The 27043-nt window shown below is 42.8% G+C and overlaps 1 protein-coding gene across 8 annotated transcripts in view; it reads left to right on the forward strand.

The window, feature by feature from the left end:
- The window catches only part of rnf220a (ring finger protein 220a), a 114766-nt gene extending 90065 nt beyond the window's left edge, over positions 1-24701 (forward strand). Inside the window, exons 4-16 of one of the 8 annotated variants that reach the window (XM_026936897.3) lie at positions 199-247; positions 2150-2245; positions 4076-4118; positions 7388-7468; positions 8430-8473; positions 9250-9376; positions 13766-13862; positions 13965-14054; positions 14174-14229; positions 14414-14513; positions 20222-20330; positions 21187-21261; positions 22990-24701. In XM_026936897.3, the coding sequence (XP_026792698.1) occupies positions 199-247; positions 2150-2245; positions 4076-4118; positions 7388-7468; positions 8430-8473; positions 9250-9376; positions 13766-13862; positions 13965-14054; positions 14174-14229; positions 14414-14513; positions 20222-20330; positions 21187-21261; positions 22990-23061 (1039 nt within the window). In that variant the 3' untranslated portion in view covers positions 23062-24701. Of the gene's footprint in view, positions 1-198; positions 248-2149; positions 2246-3671; positions 3926-4075; positions 4119-7387; positions 7469-8429; positions 8552-9249; positions 9377-13765; positions 13863-13964; positions 14055-14173; positions 14230-14413; positions 14514-20221; positions 20331-21186; positions 21262-22989 lie in introns of those variants that run through there. The other 7 variants (XM_026936895.3, XM_026936896.3, XM_026936900.3 and 4 more) reach the window with 7 other exon arrangements.
- The last annotated feature ends 2342 nt before the right edge of the window (positions 24702-27043 follow it).

Consider the following 27043-nt stretch of genomic DNA (forward strand, 5'->3'; position numbering starts at 1 on the left):
GCACTTTGACACATACATTAGGAACTGTCCAAGAGATCCTGTCTGTCTGAAATGTGATGGGCTTCTTTTATAGCTAGTCCCTAATCTATATATCGTGTCTGTGTCCAGGTTTGGCCTCACGGTGTTGGTGAATACCATGCTGTCATATTTACGGCCCGGGTCAGTTATGATATTTTTGTATTTGCCTTCTTTCTGCAGTAAGAACCCATCACCGAAGGATCTCAGCACAGCGCCCGGCACGCCCAAGGTAAGATGGTCTTTTTGGTTTGAATGCCATTAATAGCAATAAGAGCTCTTCTCCATTCTATTAAGCCATACGAAGAGCCCCACTTAGCTATGAGAGAGGAATTATGGAATTATGCTCCTTTATTTCCTGCAGTAATGTACTTATGGAAAAGTGAGAGCTTAAGATGGTTTCCTGCTGGGCCTCATTAACAATCGTATGGTAACTATGCCAGTGAGGGTTTATTGTTCTACTCAGTCTTAATAGGAAGAGAGGGGATCGTGTTGGCCTTATCTTTGACTCTGAATTTGTTCAATTTTTCTAAAGCTACTCTTCATATATCAATATGCTACTGTCACGGTAGGGAGCGAAAAAGGAAACAGAGAAAGTGAGATAGAGGAGAAAAAGAAGGAGAGATACGGCATTTCATATCACTGGAGACTTGCCAAATATGCAGGCCCACTTGGCACAAAAGTCTGCTCTTATCGCTGACTTCTGTAAAAGAGATTTGCTGGTTCACATGTCATACGTAAATGATTAGATAGGGCTTTTAATATCAACTTAAACTAACATCAAGCCATACATGTAAAACTGACACTTAGAGCTCACTGAGCTCTATTTTACACTATATCTCTCTTCAAATGCCAGCTCGGAGAACATCCTTATCCAAAGGAAGAAACCTTTAAACAGTGCAATGATTTTGATCGATGGGGCTTAGAAAAGCAATTCGCATCATTATTCCAGGCTGGATGAGACCTGTGCCTGCGGCAAAGGGAAATGAGGTTCCGACCCATGCTTATGCAAAATCGGGAACCTCGGAAAAAGTGGGCAAGGAAGTGGGCGAGGGGTAGAGTACAGACGTGACTGAGCATTCCACAGCTAGCGTTTAGTATTCCTCAGCAGTGTGTGGAAAATGAAGAGGCCAGCTGGGACTGGGGGTCCACGCTAGCTGACGGATCGGGCCTGGCATGCCAGTTCTAAAGGGGATTAACCCCGATCTGGCCCGATCTGCTTTTCACACTCCTCTTGAGCGCCCATTGCCATAGCGACTCCATGCCAGCCCAGGCTGGCACTAATCCAGTGGGTCAGAGGCCAATTCCATCGCCAGATTCCTCCTTTCCCATCGGCCTGAAATGAACAACTCTAATTGGTCTAAAAACAAAGTAGCAACTGATGTCATGTTCAAATGTCATTATTTGCAACTATTCCTGCACTTCTAGCTGTGAATGATTAGAAATTTCTATATTGCGAAGCAGCTGTTCCATTTCTCATACTCAATATACAGCACAGCCACATAAATGGTTTACACACACATATACGCACATTAATTCTCTCTCTTTCTCTGTCTCCCTCTCTTCCAATATTCCCTAAGCTCCAAAGGCTTTGAGTTGGCAAATAAATTGTTTCCTGACCTTGCAATTCAAAAGCATAAGAAGCCGTGCATAATGTCTAATTTACTGTCCCCGTGGAGCGAGCCTGCCATTTTTCACATATTAATATTAGATTACAGTTGTCACCTACGAAAGCCGCTACCCCTCCTCTTGCTTTGATTAATTGGAGAGGATTGTAAATACAAATATTTTATAGCGGGCTCATAAAAGGCTAGCCAGAGATCAAGACTCCCAGTAAAGAAAGCCGAGTTGTTACGCTCCTGCCTTCCCGCAGCCATAGGACAAATGAAATCTTTTCCCTCTAGCTTTTTTTTCTTTTATCTGAGAGACTTGTAATGAAAATAGACCAAGTGAATCCTATGATGCTAGGTGTGGTGTCTTTATAGCCTTCTGGCTAACCTAAACCTAGTGCCCTTAAACTGGTTCTATAGCATGCGGCGGCCCATCAGAAATGATGAACAGGGCCGCAGGTGACATATTTATCCTGTGGATGACTGCAGACTGTTCATCTCTCACTGTCTCTTTCTTTCCTCAGTCTCTCTTGTTGTCAGTGCACATCAAGCGTGAGGGAGAGTCTCCAGTAATCTCACCACTGTCCTCCGACGACCCGCACCATTCTGACAGATACCAGGTGAGCCAGGCGAAGAATCTCAAACACACACACACACACACACACACACAAGCGCTGTTCAAGGAATGGCCATGACATGCACACCAAGAGCAGTGCTTTTACACACTCATGCATATATGAACCCATTTATTTAAGTTAGATTTAGGCCTCCAGGGAAGCTTAAGATAGTGAATGACAACTGGTCCTTACCAAAACAAAAGCAAAGATCTTGTAGATTAAAGTGCAATTAAGTGCAATGTCAAAGTAAGGATAGATTAGATGTATGTGCTGCTGTGTATACATGCGCTTTGGCATTTCCTCCTCTCATAATATCCTCCATCTTATCCCTGAATGGATCTGACTGCTGGCCACATTAACAGGGACAGAGATCTCTTCTCCCAATCTCCAGCTGCAGATTTGCTCAGGCCGTAATGTGTGCCCTGCTCTGATATGTAATCATGCATGGTTTAACCCCGGGGCTAATCTCCACTGGCCTCCACACACCATCCCGCCACTCCGATGTCCTTGAAATGTTTGTTACTTGCCTTCTTCTCTGGAGTCGTGGCTGGATGGAATTGGATGGAATCTCACCTCAACTGTCTCTCCTTCAGCCGAGGGAGGATCTTCTCCACTCAGACCAGCCCAGAGCATGTCGGTTCAAAGAGGTCTAACATACAGTGGCCAGATAAATGAGGCCTGTTTGTGAGGTTGAAGTAATAAAGCCTCTGAATATACTTTTCATGTAGATGATGCTTTTATCTGGGATTCTTATTAAACCAGACTACAAACAGTCTCATAAATGTGATTAATCTAAGGATGTGAATGATCATGATTTCTAACCGTGTGCAGAACAGAATCATTATGATAATGCGTCATTATAAACTAGACTGAAAAGAAGTTTCTCAAAGCTCCTAGAGAAGTAGCTATGATGCAAAGGGAAGTGAATTAGATTGAACCTGAACCTAATCCACAGAGCTGAATTATAATGAGCATTTAATTAAGCACTAAATCCAGTTTTAATTCTGTGTGTGTGTATCAGGTTTCCAATATTTAAAAGTGTAACCTTAAAGCTATTATAATACTACTGATATACTACATATTAGAATTATATAATCATTTTAACAGTAGTTGCTTTTATAGTAAGATATTATGATTATTATTATAAAGGAGTGAACATGTATGAATAGATATTATTGTTATTTTCTGTATTGTTAATGTGAAATTAAGTTTCTCTTAAGTTTCCTTAGTTTATCTTCACGAAGCAAAACACTAATGAATTCTCAAGTTGTATATATGCCTTTTTTTTTTACTTTATATTATATTAGATTGTATTACTTTATTTTACATTATATTATTACAGTTTAATTAAAGAAACTCTATTTAGAGCGCTTTGTCTCCCCCTAGCGGCACGCGCTGGCACTGCACGTCTGCGTCGCCTGACCTTTGACTGTGACGCACGCTGGTCACGTGACTCCGGCCAATATGGCGCTCGCTCGCTGAGTCGAGCCGCTCGTTACTATAGTAATGTTTTCCCAATCCTTCCCCATCCTTTTTAAATTGAAAGTGCAGGCCTTCGCCGGCTTCTGAGGAATGACACAGACCTCATCAGTCGTTTAGAGACATGCGTTTTTGGACTTTCAGTGTGTTCTCGCGGGAGCGCTAGAAATGGAAGAGGAGGTGAAAACAAATGGCAAAAGAGAAGTAGGTCTGCAGTTTGGTGCTGAATATGTTGCACAATCCGGTGCCATCCAGCAGAATAAGCTTCAGCTCGTGTGCGCTGACTCATTTCCCAGAAAGTTTGCAGTCTGAGTTGTAACTGTTGTGCTTTCTTTTTCTTTCTCCCCCCTGCAGACATTTTTGCGCGTGCGGGCAAACAGACAAACTCGACTGAATGGTACGTAATGTTTACATCACCACCTCTGATCATGTGCTGCTGTCTCCTAATGAGCACATCCAACTAATTATACATGTTCCATTAGTCCATTAGCGCCCTGTACACTAATTACTTTATGTCAAGTGAGTACCAATTTTCATTTGGACCTCAGCTGAGGAGTTTATTGAACTTTAGTTTGAGATCAATTAGAAATAAGAGACAATGAATCACAGTATCAGGGTAATAATCGACCGCTTAAAAAGCAAAACTTTGTTTTGCTGTGGGGGAAATTTATTATGAAATCTTTGTGGAAGTGTGTATTTGCACATCTTTGTGTATATATTACAAATCCCAAAATTTAAAGAAAAAAATCAACTTTCCTAATTGTTCTTTCTTAGGTTTTTTTTTTTTCGAGAATGACGTGTGTGTGTGTGTGTGTGTGTGTATATATATATTCATAGTGTTATTGTTTTTCACACATCACCTCATTATAGGCTTTAAAAACAGAGAGGGGCTGCGAGGAAAGGTGACGCACTGAGCCAAAAACAAAACACCCTGACCATCACGGCACTGTGCAGCGCTGCGTAGCCGAAAACAGATAGATGTTTGGTTTAGTTCTGGTCAGCAGTGCCATGATGTTTTGTGTGTTTGATAGCTGTCACATATGATAAAGTTATAAATATGCTAGGAGTGGCAGCAGAGAGAGCAGTGAAACATGCTTGAGGAGGCAAAAGGGATGAGAATCCCCAAAGTAAAGACAAAAAAATTAGATGGAAATGCATTTTAATCCATGGTTACAGTGACTAGCCGTGACGCTATAAATAATAACATACATATATATATATATATATATATATACTGAACAGCCTTAACATTAAAACCACTGATCTAACTGATTAACATTAAAACCACTGTTATTCACTGACAGGTGAAGTGAATAACACTGATTATCTCGTTACAATGGCACCTATCAAGGGGTGGGATACATTAGGCAGCAAGTGAACAGTCAGTTCTTGAAGTTGATGTGTTGGAAGCAAGAAAAATGGGCAAGTGACAGTTGTAATGGCTAGATGACTGGGTCAGAGCATCTCCAAAATGGCAGGTCTTGTGGGGTGTTCCCAGTATGCAGTGGTTAGTACCTACTAACCGATCGCACAGAAGAGCTACTGTAGCACACAAATTGCTGAAAAAGTTCATGCTGGCTATGATGGAAATGTGTCAGAACACACAGTGCATCACAGCTTGCTGCCCATGCTGATCCCTGTCCACCGCTGAACGCACCTACAAAGGGCACGTAAGCATCAGAACTGGACCATGGAGCAATGGAAGAACGTGGCCTGGTCTGATGAATCACGTTTTCTTTTACATCATATAGATGGCCAGGTGCTTGTGTGTCGCTTACCTGGGGAAGAGATGGCACCAGGATGCACTATGGGAAGAAGGCAAGCCGGTAGAGGCAGTGTGATGCTCTGGGCAATGTTCTACTGGGAAACCTTGGGTCCTGGCATTCATGTGGATGTTGCTTTGACACGTACCACCTACCTAAACATTGTTGCAGACCAAAGTACACCTCTTCATGGCAACGGTATTGCGTAATGGCAGTGTCCTTTTTCGGCAGGATAATGCTCCCTGCAACACTGCAAAAATTGTTCAGGAATGGTTTGAGGAACATGACGAAGAGTTCAAGGTGTTGACTTGGCCTCCAAATTCCCCAGATCTTAATCAGATTGAGCATCTGTGGGGTGTGCTGGACAAACAAGTCCGATCCATGGAGGCCTCACATCGCAACTTACAGGACGTAAAGGATCTGCTGCTAACGTCTTGGTGCCAGACACCACAGCACACCTTCAGAGGTCTTGTGGAGTCCATGCCTCAACAGATCAGAGATGTTTTGGCAGCACAAGAGGGACCTACACACTATTAGGCAGGTGGTTTTAATGTTATGGCTGATCGACTTCTATATGCGTTCTTACAGTCCAAAGCCTATATGTGTGGTCTCTTGACTTAAGAGACTTGAATTCACACCTCAGTGACTCAGAAAAGTACAAGTAGCTTGTATGTAATGTTAACTTGACCCTAACGTGTTCAACAATAACACACTCTAAAATATTGTCATGTTATCAAATATCACATTTAAATAATGAGTCTAATATTTGAAGAGGTGTGTGTGTGTGTGTGTGTGTGTGTATGTATGTATGTATGTATATATATGTATGTATGTATGTATTGTGTGTGTGTGTGATTTATATAAGCAAAAATGTGATGTGTTAAATAAATATTGTACCCGATGACCTTTAAGTTTTGCTAATAACCACCTAAAGCACAGCTGTAAAATATTTGGTCAGATTATTTTGTGGTAGTATACTGATCCAAATATCGATTGCAAAAACGCTGGGTAAAATCGACTGCATTTCCATCACCTAAGTTGTCATTTCTCTTGGCTATTCAGCCAAAGGCTTCATTTCTTGTCTAGACAAAGTATCCTTCTGGAAAGAGGCATTGACCTATTCTAGATAGGTGAATTACTGATATGTGGTTTATACTAACACTAATTACTGCGATTCATCCCAATTAATTAGTTATTTCAGCCAAATACCCTTATCCACAAGCATTTTATTTTATTTTTGTATTTGCAGTGTGAATTAAACACCAATATTCAGCATAACTAAAGTCACACAGCAGTCTGTTAGATCACTGAAACAATTTTGGACTATGAGATGGGATTTATGGTAATGTCTGAAATATGATAATAATTTTTTTTTCTTAATATTGAAATTACATTCATTAATAGGCCAGTTTAGGAACAAAATTATTTTACGGCACTTCATCATTTTCCCATTGTCCGCATTGTGTATGATATGCATGCATTTCAATAAATACATAAATCTTCGCATCAGGCTGAAACTGTCTCTTAGCCATGTAAATGTTGAATATAATCATGTTTATAGTCTGAATGAACAAATAATTGTGCCACTACAGTGAGCAATCAAACACAGGTGCAGTATAGAAATCTGGAGCTTGTAAGTCAATTAAATATGCTACATAACGTTAGCAAAGCTTGCCAGGAAGTCAAAAATCATAATCATGTTTAGGTTAGAAGGTCAGTATCCCTGTAGCCTCCACTAGCTTCTCTCTAGCATTATTTTAACATGTCTGGTCCTTATATCAGTGCAGTAGTGATTAGGTGAAGCTGGTCCTGTCTTGTACATGTTTCTGTGCAGTTCCCTTGTCTGTAGCGCCTGCCCAAGCAGAGGATCTCTTTAACCCTTCGCTTCTTGATATGTCAACAGTCGGTGACCTCTGCTGGCGCAGGCGTTACGGCAAGGATGTGCCCCGAGATGTGCCCCTAGCTCCCTACTGCCTCCACGACGGTGAGAATTCCCCCAATCCCACACACTCCTCCTAGCCAAGCAGCGTAGAGGCTAATGGAGCTGTCTTTATTTAAACCGTGGCCCCTCACGCCGTATTTCACCTCTCATCTGAGACGCTGGCTGGGAAAACTCCTGCCCTTCCTAATTAATCTGCCTCTTTTTCTTCCTGTTTAATGATGCCCAGCGGCCCCCTCTATTACCGTCCGCTGTGAGATTGAGACGGAGACCATATCTTGCTCATCTCTCTCTCTCTCTCACTCTCCCACGGCTAGTCTCCCTCCCCCTGAAGTTATCACACATGCTCCCTCTTTTTCCCTCAAGTCTCCCTCAGCCTCTCTGGCAATCACAGCCACCTAAAAATTAATGTCCCCGCACGCCATTTGCAGTTAAGGAAAAGCGACAGAGACTTACGGCGCAATGGGCTCTGTTCTGCTACGTTAAATTTCTAATTACACGCGCACTGGTAGAGGAACTCTCCACCCCTGCCCCCACCTCCCCCCTTCCTTCTGCATGCGTCACACAGATGAGTGGCATGGAACGGTATCAGGATCTACACCTCTGAGGTTCTCGTACCCAGCTCTTTATCATAGTGTGACCAGCCTTGTTCTGTGCTGAACAGATTTTTGACCAGATCTGCTCAGGGAGTTTTACTTTCTTGTTGAGCAATCTGTTCTCAGTGATCCTGCCAATGCAGTGTTGGAGGAACTCGGGGGGAATTTGTTCATGTATTTATGCAGAGCCCAGTTTGGCTTTTTTTGTGGGTTCTGAAATATCAAGGATATGCCATGTCATAACACAAATATCCATGTGTCTCATGATCTTATGATTATTTGTATGTCATTTTAATTGAATCAGACTCCGCCGTTTGGGTTTGGTAAAAGCACATGATACAGTATGTATTGTTATGTTTTTATGATGATATTCACACTCTCTCTTCTGTCTTCCTTTCTGTCTCCTGCAGCTCGGATCGGCAAGCTGAAGCGGCGGAAGCCGGAGGATGGACAGGTATGTCCGTTGTGCAGCGCTCCGCTGGAAGGAACAGTTGAGGAAATGAATAGGCATGTGGAAGAGTGTCTGTTAAAGGTAGCCTCTCAAACCCGGGCCTTGCAGAGCCTCCGTATCTCTAGAGTTCACACTATCTCCTCCTTGCCTGCTCCTTTCCCTGGACATCAGCCTCTGCAAAAATATTACACATGCACAGAAAAGCATCATTAAGCATCATAAAGCATTATGGCTGATGCATACCATACACGAAGTAGCAGTCACATGACCGTGTCCAGGGGAAGCCGTATGGCGATCACACTTTCCTGAAAGGAGTCTCCTAATTTCTGTACTACTCACTCATGTAGAATATCTGAACGGCTTGGCGAGGTTGGCTTCCTGAACCTGCTTGAGAGATTTTCTCTTATTCTGTTCTTAGACAGCAAAGTGGACCAGTGTGTTGTGGTAGCCTCTCTGTTTCAATATTGAGTGGTTCAGGATGCAGCAACTACCCATCCATTTCTCTCTAATCCAGTAGCTCTAGCATTACTAATGCACTGTTGGTGTTGGGGTTTGGTGCATTGCATGTGTTTTGCCTCCTATTCACCTTAGATCTAATAGATGTTAGAAGAAATAGATGTGCTAATAGATGTGTTAGTCCAGAAGCATTTATTCTCATCAGTATGCAGCTGTGGACTTAAGATACTATTAAAAGCACAGTGGAATGCAAGACTGTAGAACAATGTTGATTCACAGTGAGTACTGTGTGTGGCCTTTTTCTCATGGCTTTGTTTTCTCAGAGGGAGGGTGGCATGGAGGACGACCAGGCCGATATGGAAGGCGAGAATGGCACCCGCTTCGAAGAGTATGAGTGGTGCGGCCAGAAGAGGATCCGAGCCACCTCTCTGCTGGAGGGAGGCTTCAGAGGTAAGCACTGAGGTTTTAGCCGCTGAACATTTACAAGAAAAATAATACCATCCAAAGAATAAAAGGGGTCTGTTAGCAGGGTCTGTTAAGCTCTGTAAAGATCTGGTAGAGAACATGTTCAGCAGTGCAGTTGACCCACACAGCACTGTGGGAGAGAAATGGGCCTGTGACCTGCAGTCCAACATTGTGCAGCCACGCAATTATAGCTCCCATCCTACCTCTGCTCATCTGGGAGCAGGAGCCACACACACTTTACTGCTCACTCGCAGTCTGAGTTGGCAGTCTTTTAGAAAGTTTTTAAAGAATCCAGCTTAGTTTATAAAAAATTCACCACTTTTGATGAGTTTCTAACTCGGAGTGCGCTACTCTTATCCCTTAAGAGGTAGTTTGTTGTAGTAGTGTTCAGTATAGTGTTCAAGTAGTTTAAAAGGCAGCTCTGTGTTCAGTGCTTCAAGTGACGCTTTAAAACATGCACAGCTTAGTTACGGTGCATGGATTTGTGCTTTGTTTACCTCAGCATCTAAACCCCAATACAGCTTTATCCTCACAGACACACTTGGTGAAGAGCCTCTCCTCCTCCTCAGGGGCCTTTTGTAAACTTCAGTGCTCTTAACGCAGGCAAGATGCTTCGATCGCAAGTGGATGAAACTGAATAACAAAGCTGTGAGTGTGGATAGAGGGGAAAACAGCTTAGCATCTTCTCTTACTCCCAGCTAGACAGCCAGTGTGGCCGAATCAATTGGGAATGTGACCAGCTCGGGGTTTGGGCTGGAGATTTTCAGCCTTTGAAATGACAGCGATGGAGAGCCGGAGCCATGCCGAGAGAGAGCTCACTGGCCTCCAGAACACTTGAAAGTCCCCCGTATTTACCTTGAAAGTGCTCAGCTAAAGTCCTCAGGCGGCCAGCAAGCCCAAGTGGCGGAATCCCTCCAGCCCCCCAGAGAGGACAGGGAGAGGAAAATGGGGAGAAGAGAAAACAGATAGGGAGGTGTGAAGAGAGCCATCAATGGGATAAGAGGCCTCTCAGCTCTGAACCTCCAGCTCCAATGTCTCTATCTCTCTGAAGGTGCAGGAAGAAAGCCGAGGGGAAGCACTTTCAACTGAACAAAAGGTGAAAGAGAGGAGAGAAATCGAAGCGGATCAGTTTTGGGCGCTGGAGCTCCAGGCCTCCTGTGTCCCAGGCTTAGGAGAGCTGTAAGGCTGATGAACAGATAGAGACGGCAGCCACAGAGGACGGAGGGATAGATGTGGTGAGAGAGATGGAGATTTAGTGCAAAGCACTTGGGACGATTTAAGCCTTTGTAAATTATTTCTTTAAAGATGGGCTTTGTACTCCCCTTTCCCTTTTTCTAGTGGGACATGCCAAATGCCATTCTGATTAGGTGAACTTTGACCTCTACTCCAAACAGAGAGGGGTTGACTGTTGTGTACAAGGCCGTGTTATTTTTAGTTGTTTCTTTTAGTCCTCTTTTTGTCATCTCCTGCGGTGGCATATGTAGATTAGCATGGCGAGTCAGCCATGTCATATGTAGATTAGCATGTAATATTCATTTGAGTAGGGCTATAACAGAGAAAGAGCATGTATTATGTATTTACAGGTGCCATTCATGATGCTAAGCCGCTGACATTTGAGCTTTGTCTTGCGTATGTATTTGGGCAGCGAGACTAGGTTTTCGTAGTACTCCAGAGCATACTTGACGTACCTCTATGCTATTAGTAGACTGCGTTAACCAGTGAAGCTACATGTTATGTGTGGCTGAGATGTTTTATTGATTGGCTGTGTGTTGACGGGGTGGGAGGAGGACACTGTCCCTGGGGGGGGGGGAGCAGGCAGAGAGACGGTGCGGCAGCGTGCATAATGCGGCTGAAAGGCAGTTAGAGCGCCACTGACCTTTTCAGCACAGATTAGATTGCCTGCCAGGTCCAGTTAGCAGCAAGCCAGTGACTCTTCCAACACCTCTCAGGTACAGAGGCCTGCACTGCTTACACAGGCTTGTGCATGCGTAGTGGTGTTTGAATTGGCGTGCTTTTTAGGCAAATTTAAAATTTGTGCGTGTGCACCTGAATGGAGATGGTGGAAACTCAAAACACAGAATGGTTGAGACAGAAATATTGGTAAGACTGTAGAAAAGCACAAAATGTTCTGCCACTTTTTGTTTAGTTGTGTTATCCTAATTTTATGGATGAATTTTATTTTAGCTCTTTTGAACATAACTTTATATGCTTTATGTGGAAATAGTGTTAGTGTTTAGTGCAATTTTTTTTTATATGGGAGCATAGATGGGGTGTGATTGTACCAAGTGTCATTCAAAAAAAAAGATTCTCTAATGTATTTTATTCACTAAATGAATGCAATTTAACTTGTGCAGATTGTGCGTGTGAGCTCAACTCCCATCATAACCTTGCAGCAGAAGCTTACAGAGTGTCCTGGTCATTGTGACGGTGCAAGTACTGGATCTGTATTGACTATTGGCTGACGCACAGACATTAGTATTTGCTTTAACATCTTAAAATGTGTTTGCAAACACCCCTGTTACATGTGCTTGCTTTTACACGGTATCGTATCAGTGTCCTCATCCCCATCAGGTTGTGTGCAGGCTGAAGTTCACTAAAGGTCTTTAACACTTGGCCATTTGTGTGTGTTAATATTTTGCATTCCAGGTTGTAGTAAAGCAAAAATACTTAAAAAAAATTAAAAATTGTCCTCAAACAGCTGCATAGTAGCCACTGGATCAGTACTGATTCTTTGCCATGGCTCGAGCCATGCATTAGAAACAACCACACAGGATCCACAGCTTAATCAATTGATTGGATTAACAGTGATTTTTTTTTTTTTTGCTCCTTATGGCCTGCCACATTTTCCCTAGGCTTAACTACCATTAGTGGTCAGGACAATCTATTTATTTGGCTGTTTTCCCCTTTCCGCTTGTGCTTGTTCCCACATCTTCACAGTGAATTAACGGTTCAGCATCATTTGCAGGTTATTGCGGGATCGTGGGTGGGAGGGTGGAGCTGTACACAATAGATCTGGTCACAGTTTCAGATGCAGTCTAGAGAAGGTTTCTTACAATTTGTTGGTCTCCTCCAAGCAATCATTTTGGAATAGGGAGATTTATACAACTAAGGCAATATTCACATATGCTAGCACAGCCATAGGGACCAAATAAAACTTAAAAGCTTCCTTTTATTTGATCACTAAAAACTGTCGCCATGTTGTTAAAAGAAAAAAAAAAAGGGAGCATTTGCAGCACGTTTTATCCCCTCTCAGGCCCATTGAGCTCCCTTTAGAGAGCTGTAGAGGGAGGGGGTGTGTGCCCTACTCCTGCCACTCCTTACTTTCATTCTCCAGCACCACAGAACGGAGATCACTCCAGCATCACTCAGTGGGATGAGAGGAGGCAGCAGTCCCCTCTTTTCTCTCACACTCCCAACACACACAAGCACGCACACACAGACACACACAGAGCCCAGCACCTTTGAACCTGTCAGGATGTTGTGGGAGCTTCCCTATCCTAACTGGAGCTGAAGGCGCCGGCTGGAGTTTGTGTGTGCGCTCATCACCAGGTTTATAGAGGTGCCAGTCAGGTGCTGCGCTCCACTGCACCAGGCTTCTCTGTGTGACGGGTACCTCACTCCATCTGGGACACTGGAGAGTGGAGCCACAGCCCTGTCGCCTTCAATCAGTGTGCTGCTGAGGCTTTTAATTGATGTTGCTCTGGCCTCTATAATGAGACTGGACTGAAAGTGGACATGGATTTATTGTAGGTTAGAAGCTATATGGCAAGGTTTTGATGATTATTTTTTATAATACAATGATTTTGATTTTTAAATCTTAGATTACAGGAACTGATATGGGGATCCAAATAATATTTAAGGAGTTTAATATTCCATAGACACACCATATTGACTGATTTAACTTCATATAATCAAAAACAGGGCAAACATGAGTACATTTGGCCAAACAGGGTTTTACTGTTATGTTTGCCAACTGAAAACTGCTGAACAGCAATATAAATATGAATGTTAGTATTTGTAACACATCTGTGAAGGAATATCAGAAACAAGCAGCTCAAAGACGAGAAAACATAAAGCAGATTGTCTGGAGGCAAAACCTAATGTTGTACTCCAAAATCAAGAGATTGCATGTACAGCTATCCAAGAACATAATGCATAATTTAACCTTGCAATTGAATTCCCAGACAAATAACTTTCTGCCAGTTACTGAAGTCTGTTTGGTGGCTGTTCGTAATAGAAAACATTTAAACAGATGTTTCTGGGCTTGCATCTGTGTAGAACCTTAATATCATCTGATGCCAGCTGATATATGTTAACATTAAAAAATATAGAATGCTTCATAACTGAAACAAAACATGTCTGTGTTTGTAACAGGAACAGGCTTTGCCATGTGCAGTACAAAAGAGAGCCATGACAGTGACGCCGACCTGGATGTGGACGGAGACGACACACTGGAGTACGGCAAAGCACAGTATCCTTCCCTAACCCCACTCACCTGTAGCGCATTCACAGAATCGGGTGTGCAGTGATAGAACCAAACAGTTGTGGGCTGATTTCCTTAACTTAGCATTTGCAGGTACACTGAAGCAGATATCATTCCCTGTTCCGGAGAAGACCAAGGGGAGACCAAAGAACGCGAGGCACTCCGTGGAGCCGTCTTAAAGTATGTGCTCCCTGTCTTTGACCATTGTTGTTATCTGCTGCATTTTGATCACCTTGCAAGCTCTTCCTGTGTTAGGCTCAGTGAACTGAATGTTTTGAATGTCTTTGTTCCATTAACAGTGGAGGCATGCCATCCAACAGGATAACGCCGGAGTTCTCTAAGTGGGCTAGCGATGGTGAGTATCACTTCGGTGTGTTTTTTGTTCTATCACGTGGCCCATGGTTCATTTAATACCAGAGACTCGTTTCTACATGAATGAATATCACAGTGAGTAGTTTGTAAGTAGTTGAATGAAGTGTGTGCATGTCCAAGTTTTTTTTCCCCCAGTGTAACATGACTACTTGTGTGTGTGTCTGCAGAAATGCCTTCCACCAGCAACGGTGAGAGCAGCAAGCAGGAGGCCAGTTCTGCATCGACGTCCACTGTGCCCAGGACTTGCAAAAACAGTGAGATCGAGAAGTGAGTGTGGCTTTAAATACAAATACACATGCGCACACGCACGCACGCACGCACGCACGCACGCACACGGACAGTCCTGCCCCTTTGAGGCCTGCCAGTAGCTGGTGTATTGGGGTGAGATGAGTTTGTGTTGGAGGTGATGGGTCATAAATGATGCATTTTATGTGCTCATCTCTCTAGTGCAGCCTCGATCACAGGGAGGAGCTTGTGCTATTGATCCTGGGCAGCTGAGTCTTGTCCCTACTACCAAGATACCCTGGGAATGCTAATGCAACAGTTTTCCAGTGCTTGTACAACAGCAGTTATTAGTTGTAGTAGGGCATGAAGTGTATGTGAAGTAGTGGTGGAGGAGGAGGCTAAAGGTGAGCTTGTCTAGAAAAGAGATGGAGACATCAGTGAGATCAGTTTATGGAAACATTTGAGGAAAAGTGCAGCAATTTAAAAATTCTGCAGCTTTCTCCACAAGTCGTTGTAATTGATTTCAGTCTGCTACTGATGTTAAATAAATTTTACAGTACCTAACATACAGTATCTTCCAGTCCCTTAGCCCTGAATTGTGGAAGTGCAGCAGGGAAGAGAGTAATTGGAGTGAATATGGACTTGAGTTTGGATTAGACATTAAGCACAGATTCCCGTCCCTTAGAGGGATAGCAAGAGGGCCTAGGTGGGCTAGAAGGCAGTGCAGAGAAGAATTTGAATAACCTGGCTTGTGTGAAAAGGCCAGCCCCTTTAATTCCCTCATCTCCACGTCCTCATCCATATTCCTCGACAAGTGCACCCGCGAAACAATTTCCCTCTGCTAGTGGCTGAGAGCGCCACCCCCTCTGCATGGGTAATTGGGGTCAGAGCACAGCTCCTATGTCACTGTGTCTGTGTGTGTTGTGTCTTTTTTTATTTTTTTTATTTTTTATTTTTTTTGTGTGTGTGTTTTGTTCTCTTTGTCTCCATCTTTTACATTCTTAAATCCCATATATAGCTGCTCACTTTATGGTCTTCTCTATGTCTGCCCATTTATTGTCTGTTATGTTAAGGCTAGTTCATAATGAAACAGCCAGCGTTTCAGTCTGCATTATCTCTGTGCAATGTGCCACTTGTGTTGCTCAAAATGTAGAATCATAGTCATACTTTAAAATCATAATCTAACAACCGTGTTATGGCTGCACAGCTTATGGTTGCGAAGCAAAATGTACTGTAATTATACCCTTTACAGCACATATGGAGCGTCCAGTCATTTTCATACCAAGAACGTACTTACGCTTTTCACACTTATTTGCAGCTTATGCATAATTGCAAAATGTGTCCACTCTGCAGCTCTAAGAGGGAAGTCAAGGCCTTGTAGAGGCTGAAATTAGATTGTTGAGCTATCCTTATACACATATAATTTTTCCTCCCTTACACTCATATTCTTTCCTTTCATTATTTTGTTCATACTCTCCTCCTCTCTTTTGCTCTCTCGTTCCGAGTGCTCTTCTCATGGGAGAGCTGTCCAGTATGGCTGAATCAATCTGCCGTGCGTGGCTGCCCATCTCTGAGCCCCATATTAAATATCAGAGCTGAGAACTGGTGAATAGGCAGAGCAAAGCCAGCACAATTGATTTCTCCCATCAGCACGCTGGAAGCACGTTCCTCCCTCGTGTGTGTGTGTGTGTGTGTGTGAAAGAGAGAGAGAGAAAGGGAATGGGTTTATCTGATGCACATTTTCCTTGACAGTTGCAGAGTGCACGTTTAACCATGTTTGCCATTTGGGGAAGAGCTGTTGAAGTTATGTATTTTGGAGGGAAATTGCATTTTATGCATGTTCAATATGACAGACAATATCTGTGGAAATGAATGTGTTAGTGAGTGCTGCTGAGATCACTGTTCTCCTGTTGTGTGTGTGTGTGTGAGGGAGAAAGAGAGGGAGAGAGAGACTGTGTGGGTATGTGAGTGGGAGGATGAAGATGGACAGAACACTGTTCCTAAGTGGTGCAGCAGAAGCGTGACAGCTTAGATTGATTCATCACTTTCTCCACCGAGACCCTCTTGCTCTCTTCTGCGCACACAACAGCCAGACGTTTAAGCTAGACCGAGCGTGTATGTTTGGGGGGAGCACTAAGTGTTTTAGCCTGCTGGAGTATGAATCACTGTAGCTGTTTGAAGTTAAGGCAGAGGAGGAAGCAGAGAGCAGCCCTCCTCCAGTAACCTTTTCTCTATTAGCTTAGCGCATAGCTCCAGACACACACGCGCGCACACACACACGTGTTTATTTAATATCTCCCACAATATTTCTTTATGGCTGCGCCTTGTCCCCATCTATCTATCTCCATGACAGTGAGCGTCTCTACACGGTGCTTCCTCAGTCTCAGCGCACCAGCTGTTACACCATATCACATTATGGAAGGAGCAGCACACACAACTCTGTGATGATGATGTCATTAATCAAGCACTGAGAGGTCATGAGAAGGGGGGTGTTTAGCAGAAAGATCAGGGTTGTCTTTGTTTTTACTTTAGTTGTAATTGGTGTTTTTGGTTTTCTGTGATATATTTCCCAAAGTAATAGAAGTGATTATATGCGTAGATTGCGATTTATACAAAACATCGATTAAACAGGAAAGGATAGTGATCACGTTTCTGAAAACTTTTCTTGCTTTGTTACAAAATTCTCCACATCCTAAGAGCTGGCCTCAAGCCCTGAATTCAAACATATGGGTAAAGCCATGCAATGATGTTATTTCCAATTTCCTAAAGTGAAGGGCCTTAATCTGAGTGCACTTTAAAGATGCCAGACAAGGAGCTGAATGATTCCACTCCAGCAGACAACGCAAAAAACAATTCCCCCTCCCCACACTGTATGTGAGACGCATGCGTTTCAATCTGCAATGAAAATGAGATTTGTCGAGTTTAGTTACAGTGATTCATTGTGAATGGTTTAGAGACGGAGAGGAGAACTGTGCATGGTTTTACATGGTGTGTGTGTGTGTCATGATTAGGGGTCAAACAGGGATACGTGATGAATTTTATGTCTCAGATTTATACAACTGGCCTACTACTGCATTAAATGCAAACTTATTCTTCTTTCAGGCTTCCAAAGCCTTTGGAAGGTTAACACCATTTTCCACTAGTGAGGTGATGGCATCAGTGGGTCTGTTTTAAATCAAGTACCCTGTAAAGTGTTAAACTGTTTTAGTGACCAAACAGTCCAGGCTTTAGAAGTCCACTTTAGTCAGTTCATAGAATTACTTCTGAGGGCTTAGCATTCAGAACTATACAGAGTGAACAGTCTCTGTACATGCTACTGTATGAGTTGAACCAGTAGTCCCCATTATGGACATGATCTAAATTCCACCATGTCCTTTTTCATTTTGTCAAATGCTTGCTAAAAAGCAATAAGCTTGTGGAGCTTGTTTTGTCCTTTAGAAAAAGTGTGTAGAATAGATGTATGAATGACTGAATCATGTGCGAGTATTGCATTTCTGTCAAAGTACTAAAGCTACCATTGCTTTCTTTCGATTGAGGTTACCTCTTATTCCCCAAAACAACACCATGGTGGTTATCCTCTTGTACACCATTGTGGAATAAATCTAGTAGCTCTGCATTAAGTGTATTGTCTGTTAAGTGCCTGTTTAATGTCTCTGTTCAAACCCCCTCTTGCGTTGTGCTTACCTGCAGGGGGACTGTTTTCTGCCTCTATGCGTGAGCTCATCCTGACCCATGTATCGGGTGTGTGTCTGCACTTATAGTAAAGTTGAGCTCAGTGCTCCATCTACTCCACCTCTCTCTGCACATAAAGAAGGATTAAAACCTTTTATTACCCAGAGGAATTAAATAACTTTTAGAATGTGGTTTTCTATAAATCTCAGCTAGATGAATATTCATGGTGTTGTGGCCCTGTGTGAGAGGGGTTGTGCTTTATTGGGGGAAAAGTTCTGCGTGGCGCAGGCAGAGTGTGCCGCAGCGATTTACAAAGCTGTTAAAGAAAACAGTGGGCATGGAGTGCAGCTCTCACACACACACACACACACACAGTCCTCTATCTGCTTTATAAGCAAGCACGCTAATCAAGGCTAAATGCTTTTTTACAAGCTGCCCACCAGTAAGAGGAGATTTTAAAGCTTTATGGTCCCTGTGCTGATTGTAGGTTAGTGAGTAGCTGACCGCCAGTCTGCCCGGCCTGCCAGATGTACAGCTGGCTCTCCTTGCTCAAGGTCTTCATCCAGCCCTAGTGACTCTGGAGACTGATCTAGGCATGTGCTGATACTATGAAAATTTTATAACCTACCCTTTCATTATGGTTTACAGTACCACTAGGATATTGTTTTTAAAAGAGCAAACTGATTGGTTTACATAAGTAGCCACTAAATATGACTGACTGTTAGCTAGCAAAACATGCCAACTTTTGGGAATCCACAAACCTTACTGAACTATTAATTGCTACAGTGACCTGATATTTTGGTTAAATACATTTTGTTAAAAGTTCAGTAAACAGAATTATGGGATTGCTTTTGCTGACAAGGATACAGTGCTGTCTTTAAGCTTGTCCACAGTTAAATACTTTAGAAGATAGTTGCCTTTACTGTGTTATGGGTGATACTGGGATGTGTTTATGTTGGAGCTGTATCTCTACTTATCTTGTATGGTACACAGTGATGTACTGATATTCAGCTTGATTTTCACACAATTAACCCAGAAAGCCTCATTAAGAAATTGATTGAAGTCGAGAGATCATTGTTAAACAGTATATATCACTGTCACCTCAAAAACATTTGGCAACAGATGTAGACCATAATGGCATACTGGCCACTTCCACAAATGGCCATTTTCAGACACTAAATCATTTTATTTACGCATTTGTTTGTTGACTTGGTTACAACCCAGTCCAAACGGGTCTTGAGGAGCCCGATGATTCCTTCCACCTGCATAAGCGTCACTCTTTCCATTTAGACTTGTAGGAGAGCTGCAGTCCATAATTGTGCTCCCCCCCCTCTTACTGCCCCTCTCCTGATTTACATCTCGTGTACCGTGGTTGTGTGGAAGGTGGACAAGTCCTCATTGAGGGCTGGCGCAGACATGTAATAAATGGCGCTATTGGAAAAGGCGGCAGAATGGAACAGGCACTAATCGGAGGGAGAGTGCCGGGGAGAACGCCAGCGTGATCGATACCGTAGATCAGCGCTCCATCTGGCTGGAAAATGAGCGGATCACCATAAACATCCCACCAAGCAAGGCGTCGCCCAATCAATGGCACCCATATTGATTTAGTTATTGCGAGTTCATATGCTACGGACAGTGTTAAATGTACATTCACCAGCCCACAGGCATTCATCAGTGGATGAGTAGTGAGGGCATGAGATGGAGAGGTGGAAGGAAAAGAGGGGTAGTGGATTAAGACTGGATGTGATCATGTGGTGATGCCTGATACAGACAATTCTACAGGATTTAAGGAAATTCTGGAAAATGAGGCATGTGCAAAATGGACATAATTGAAAATAAGTTTCAATGTGTAGCATTTTTATTTTTAAGAAAAGAATCATTGACATTATTTTTGATTCATTCAGGTCATCCTTTGTGCAGGTATTTAGCAGCCTTACTTGTGCTTCTTTATGGCAAATGGATATTTTTTTGGTTTCCCATGCCTTTAAAGCTTTCCATGATCAGCATTGGATAATGTTCCATGTGTTTAGTGTCCATGTATTTGGACTGACCATAAGCTTTGGTTTTTCTGTCCACAGAATCACAGAGGATTCCACAGGCACCACACTGGACGCTCTGAAGGCTCGCATCCGAGAACTGGAGAAGCAGATCCTCAGAGGAGACAGATACAAGTGTCTGATCTGCATGGTATGAACACACTGCATGTTGGACATCACATAGCGAACCATCTTTGCCAAAGTGAGACAGATTGAATCTCTTAGTAGGCATCAGTGCAAACTAAGAGACTGTGTTGCTGAATCATTATTCTTAAGGTTACAGTGACTCTGTAAAAGTCATCTTTGCAGAGATATTGACAAGACAAAGATTTGTAGCCTCAGAGGTTTGCTGCAGAACCTGGCAAAATACATCATACTCTGTGGCACTCTGCTGCTGTTTGTTCTCTTTTTCTAAACTTTTGCCCACTCATATTTTCATTTTTATTCTTTCCTGTACACATTTTCGGCATTTTCCCATCTTCCAAAGATGTTGCTTCTCTAAATCGTCAGGACAGGGTACATATTGATAGGTCTAAGCACTTGAGTGGTACTGACATGATTTGCCATCATCTCTGCCCATCACTCATTGTTCTGAATAAGCCAGAGCAATTATGCATTTTCATTCACGCTTTACAAGTCTTCAGTTCTCCAGCTGGATCCTTGCATTTTTAATGACTCGTAATGGCGGTTATCAGTGGAGGTCTACTGCCACCTGCTGCTCATGACTAAAACAGACCTCCCTGCTCGTTCCACCTCTTTGATCACTGTTCAAGTAATTATGGGGTGCGGTTTTCTAATAATGAATAAACATATGTTTAAAGAGCCATTCTGATAATTATCTGTCCGGTCCCTGAATTGCTGCTTGCTTCTGTGTCCTTGGGTGGCACATGTGCTTTTTAGAGTACACAAAACCAGAACTTGAATTGGGCTTCATCTACATACTAATGTTTTCAAATACTTCTAGGTATAAATAAAAAGAGATTAAAAGCATTTTATTTCTCTCTCAGGACTCCTACACAGCGCCCCTCACCTCCATCCAGTGTTGGCATGTCCACTGTGAAGAATGCTGGCTTAGGACTCTGGTGAGAATCTCTGGACTTGTATACACTTCTGGTTACCCAGCAACGCACATCATAGCCATAACACACATCCTTCCATCACCATTGATTCCACTTTCAGATTGGGAAAATGAATAGTGAACAGTCACTGAATAATGTTGGCTGATTGATGGAACTCATTAATTTGGCTTACACACACACACACACACACACACACACACACACACACACACACTTGCATCTCTCCTGTGCTCTAAGCTGTTTTCAGCAGCTCCTCTCAGGAGTCCATCACCGTGTTCCACTGCTACACGAGGAAGCAATTAATAAATGCTTCCCAGCCACAGCCTTTTTTCCAATATACATTGTATTAAATCAGCCTTTTCCTGCCTGCTCTCCTCACAAGGTCCTCTGTGTCCACCACACTGATGAAGGTAGAGAGTGAGGGATCAGAGAAGTGTGTGTGCGGTGAGCCCACTCTGCCACAGAGGCTTGTTACTAATGCAGGCATTAAAACCGTTGCCTTAAGGCTGCAATAAAAGGCAGCACGCTGGGGCTCCTCACGTCTCGATCAAAGTAAACGTGTGTAATTTGGTTACAGACAGGGCTAACCGAGGAGCCCACGCCTCACACACACTCGTTAAATACAGGTAACCCCTGCCTAGCTAGAACAAAGGAACCAAATTAAACATGCGGTGCCCTGTGGTTCTAGGGAAAGGCACTGGATGGGGGGAACCAGGTTTAGCTGGAACTGCTATCAAGAAGTAGGTCTTTGAATGTGGCCCTGTGTTACTGCACAAGTGGTCCACAAGTACCCTGGCTTTGTGTCACAGTTGATGACAGCACTCCGTAATTGGGCTATATAAAGTGGAAATAGTGCAGCAGCTTTAGGTGGAATGTGCAAAACTGCATTTTCAGTAGAAGGATATATTAACCAATTGAGGTGTTGGACAGAGTATGGATGTTTGTGCCGTATTACACAGAGACACAAATCCTTTTTACACACTTGAAAGGCAGCGAGAGTGTGAGGTTCATGAGTTGGCATGCACTGCTTCCAGACACCTGTGTTTGCTCACAGCTGTGTGTTCTCTTGTCTGGGGTAGAACTCTCGCTCAGCCTCTTCTCATCTGATCTCGTCTGTCCTCTGCAGAAATGTTAAACCTCTGGCTGTGACACAGATGTGTGAAGACTCTGTATGGATGCTGGAAGTAGGGATGTAGAGATTATAGAGATTCCCCACTCTTATGCTACTGTGTGCACATCCGTCTCCCTGTCCTGTCCTGTATGTAAATCGACAACTCAAAACAGTCGGCTGTCCCTTCATCTTTGACCTGTGGAAATATAGCACTTTACCTCGGCTGGTCTCCGTAAGGCGTACCGACTGTGTGCGTGTGTTTGTGTTCTAGTGTGCTCTTTAAACTTGAGTCACACAGTCTTTATTAGAGCTGGAGACTTTGCTTAGCTGACTTTTTTTTTGTGATGCTTCAACTGAAGTATGTGCATGTGATCTCCCCCTGCTGTGCTTTCTTTACTGTCTGGCATTTATGGGTAACGGCTGAGGTTCAGAATGCTAGGTGATAGGGTGTGTGCTTTTTCGAGCAAGGTGGGCTGTCTTTTAGGAGGGTTGTAGAGAATGTGTGGATTTCCTATCCATTTTTTTCACCCACATCACATCATTCCACCATTTAATATATATAGCAGCCTCATTTAGACAACCAGCTGACCGTTTTCTCTCCTTTTTTTTCTCTTTAACAGGGAAATAAGAAACTGTGTCCACAGTGCAACACCATCACATCGCCAGGAGACCTCCGACGCGTGTATTTGTGAACGAGTCACCATCAGCGTCCAGATTCTTCCCCCTTTTTCCTTTTTGTCTGTTCTGTTCTGGTGGATTTCAGTTTCCTTTTCCAGACTGAGAGTGTTGTCCCGATAGTAACAAGGAGCGTCTGATGTAGCAGCAAACTGCACAGGGACTTGTAAGGACTATGTATAGACTCAGTACTTCCCTGTGAGTGAGAAGCTCCTCCCACTTCTTGCCCAGCCTCTGACTCTGCCCCCTTGTGGTGCTCCATGTTATGGTGCAGGTCCATAATGCTGCTGCCCACTTCCCCGCTTCGCTTAGACACACGTCCTCTGTCTGCTACGATGGAGTGTGTGTTCGTGTGTGTCTGTGTGTGCATGTTGGTGGGATCTCTCTCAGCAAGGCCACTGAGCTAGTCTTCAGCTGGGACAGCCCTCCATCCTGGCAGGGACTAAAAAAAAAAACTGATAATAGTTTAGCCTCCACCCTTCTGTCCCTTTCATCCCTTTCTTCAAACCGTCATTGTGTTTTTTCTCCCAGCCCTCAATTTTCACTTCTTTTGTGGTGTTCTAGTGACGTCAACCAAATTCAATGAACCAGTGCAAGCACATGTATTATAGTCTTGTATGTTTACGGTGTTGTGAGTAAATGACATAGAGAACACACTTGTATACACATGCATAACATGCGCACACACTCAAAAAAAAAAATGACACACACAAGTATATATTGCTAAAGTCCAGTTTTAGTTGGGGCCGGGGGTCGGGTGGGTGAGGGAGGGGCTGATGTTTCAATCTTTGTGGAAAAAGAAATCCCTCTGTATTTTTAAACAGATGTTGTTGTCTTGAGGTTGAAGTTGTATTTCATTGTACAGGAAGAAATTTAATAATATTAATAATGAAGTACTCGAACTAGGCTTTAAAGGTTTAGGCTGTACATTTTTTTTTCAACTCTGATATATGGTATAAACTGTAGATTCAAATCTAAAGTAAGGGAGCTCATCTTTTTTTCTTTGCCTTTTTTAAATATTGGAAAGACTGATTTTAATTTACTGTTAACCACCCTGATGATGCTTTTGAGTGACAAGAGAAATCATTGAAGGAGGATTAAACAAGTTGATCATCATCATTTTGTGTAAGTTTGCTGCAAGCAGACACATGAACAGGTGTGATTCTGTTCTTCCTGTCCAAGATGGGCCTATGTGAATGATGTTGAAAGAAAAAAAAAAAGAAAAAGAAGAAGCTTTGGATGCCCTTGTTTTTGGGATCACACATGTTCAGATCATTCAGCTCCATTGTGGAAGACAGTGATGCTTTTCTTTTCCTTTGTTCCTACAAGAAGGATCAGATAGGACTGGATGATTGACAGATGGCCTGGTCCCTCCGCTCTCTCCAGGAGTGAGATGGTGTACTTTTGTATTTGTACAACTATATATTCTGTGATTTTTCTTTTCTGTATTGATGTAAGCAAGGGGGGAAAAGAATTCAAGAAAAAGAAAGCAAATTGCTGATCCCAGTCCCACAATAAATGGTCAAATGTTGCAACTCTTTTTTTTCTTTTTTTTTTTTTTTTTTTTTTCTTTTTTTCATTTTTATCTTTGCACCATTAGCTGAGAGATTAATGGCTGTCTCCTTCAATTCTGTAAATAAACCAGTTTTCAAATTTGGCATTTGGAGTTGCAAGCTTTATAGAAGACAAGAGGCTGTCAATAACAGTTTAAATGTATGAGATTATTGATCAAAGATGATAATCCCTTTTTAAATTTCTTTTTTGGAGAAAAAAGGTCCTGTCCCAGTGATAAAAAAAAAATTGCACAAGACAATTGTGTGAGCCGATCTGTGTCCTTGTATAATTCTTGGAAATGGTACGTGTCTTACCCGTTTGTAAACTTCATTTGACAGTAATTAAATGATTGTACATCTGAACCAACTGTCCTGTGCTGGCCTCCTTCCCAGATCTACTATTGCTAATAACTGGTGCTAATGTCTTCTCCCAAATGGAGCCAAGCACCTGGACAAACTCTTGTTCTTTTAGAGATATCTGTTTCATCTGAGAGTTCAGATTTCACACTGATTTCCAAAAGGTGCTAAAATAGGTTGATGAACCAAGACTTGGGATGAAGAGAGGCAGGTATTACATAATTAAGGTTCATTTATTAGCCAGGGAGCATGGTGCTACAGCAGGTAGCGTTGCCAATTCATATCTCCATTGCCCCTGGGCTGTGTGGAGTTTCACATGTTCTCCCCAGTGTGGGTTTCCTCCAGGTTCTTTGGTTTCCTCTCACCTCACAAAAACATGCTGGTGTGTGTGCATGTTCCTAGGATAGGTTCTTGATTCACTGCCACCCTGACCAGGATAAAGGGCTTACTGAATATGTATGAATGATTATTAATCATCATGTCTAACCTGTGAGACACTCACGGTTCTCTATGCTCCTTTTCCTGACATGCAAGACGAAGCCTCCCTTCTTCATTTACTTTCTCCATGCTTATATCTATAATCATATACTTATAAAATAGTGTTAAGGAAACAATAAGACCAGCAGTAGATCAAGCTCCTGAAGAGCATCAAGCTCAACTTTGAGCAAAATGGCTGCAGCTCAAATACCTCTGCTGTTCTGACTGATAATCTGAATAGTTTATTATCCTCTCCATCTTGTCCTCCCCCTGTTCCAAGAGGTGAAAGGTCAATCATGTTAGCATTGAACTGTGGGTGCTCTCTGCACCGTTTCATACCTCGTGGCAAGCGTTGGGAGATGTAGTGGTTAGACAAGTGAGAAGTGGGATCAGCTGGCGTTAATGTATCAGGCGTGTATTCATGGGTGAATGTAGGAAGGCTTGCGTCATCTCACCACTCGCCCAACCAGCCCAGACCTCAGAGTGTGGTGGATCAGACAGATCCATAGAGTACATTAAGCGTGGCTGTGGGCCCGCTCTCGGGTTACCAGACGCCCAAGAGGCGCTGGATCCAAGAGGAGGTCCTGCTGAGTGCAAGCTGATCTATAGAAATCGCTTTTGGAGGTCAAAGCCTTCCCTGGTTGGGGAGGGGAAAGTGCGGGGGTGTTATTGCCAGTTTACAAACATCTCTATGGGCCGATCGATAGGACAGGCCTCCTCTGGTGCACTGGGTAATTCCTCGATCGTTCCGGCTATCCGAACTGATGGTAATTTACACCTACATGTGGGAATTTGACTTGCTCTTACTCCACTTTTCCACTCTGACTCCAGTGTCCACTTCCTTCTCCTCACCTCAGTTTGAAGTGCTACTACAACTCATTCAATTAGGAAGCTCTCCCTTCTCAGCCTCTTTGCATGATCGATTCTGTTGAGGCGCTTAATAGAAAAGGAGCTTTGCTGTTTGAAGGAGAGTTGGACTCAACTCTGCGGTATTTTGAACCACTGAGATGCTTTCTTCATTCTTATATAATTAATATGTTTTATTAAAAAAAATGCATTTTTTCAGAAATTATAAAAGGCATTTTTAGGAGTTTAATGTGCATGCTTTAGTCTCCAAGTAAGTAATCCATGAAAAATTTTGAAACAGATTTGTGCATTACTGTGAAGCAACTTTTTACTGACCCGAGTATTCTAGAAATTGCTTATATCAAGTAGTCAAATGTATTATTTTCTGTTTTCTAAGTAATTGCATTTCATGGAACATTTCTAGAAGAGCGAGAGTGGTAAAGCTGTCAGTGTTTTGAGAGCCTCCTTCTGTAGCTAATCTCATGATTACAGCCTTGCTAAATTGCTTTCATATCCACCAATGCTTAATGATATTATAATCACAGAATGGCATTGTGAGGATTTGGCTGAGATGTTTCTTCAATAACAAGGTGTAGAAAAAGTGTGTTTATGCAAGTGTTGTGTGTGTGCATGTTCACTGGATTTATAACTGTGTGAGTGATGAGACATTATCTGTGAGATGCTTGTAAGCTTGTAAGACGTAGTGTTGTTCCAGTAATCTCCCACCAAAATCTATTCATTTCAACAAGTGATCAAACATTAATAT

This window comes from Pangasianodon hypophthalmus, chromosome 4, assembly GCF_027358585.1.
Source record: "Pangasianodon hypophthalmus isolate fPanHyp1 chromosome 4, fPanHyp1.pri, whole genome shotgun sequence".
Lineage (NCBI taxonomy): Eukaryota > Metazoa > Chordata > Actinopteri > Siluriformes > Pangasiidae > Pangasianodon > Pangasianodon hypophthalmus.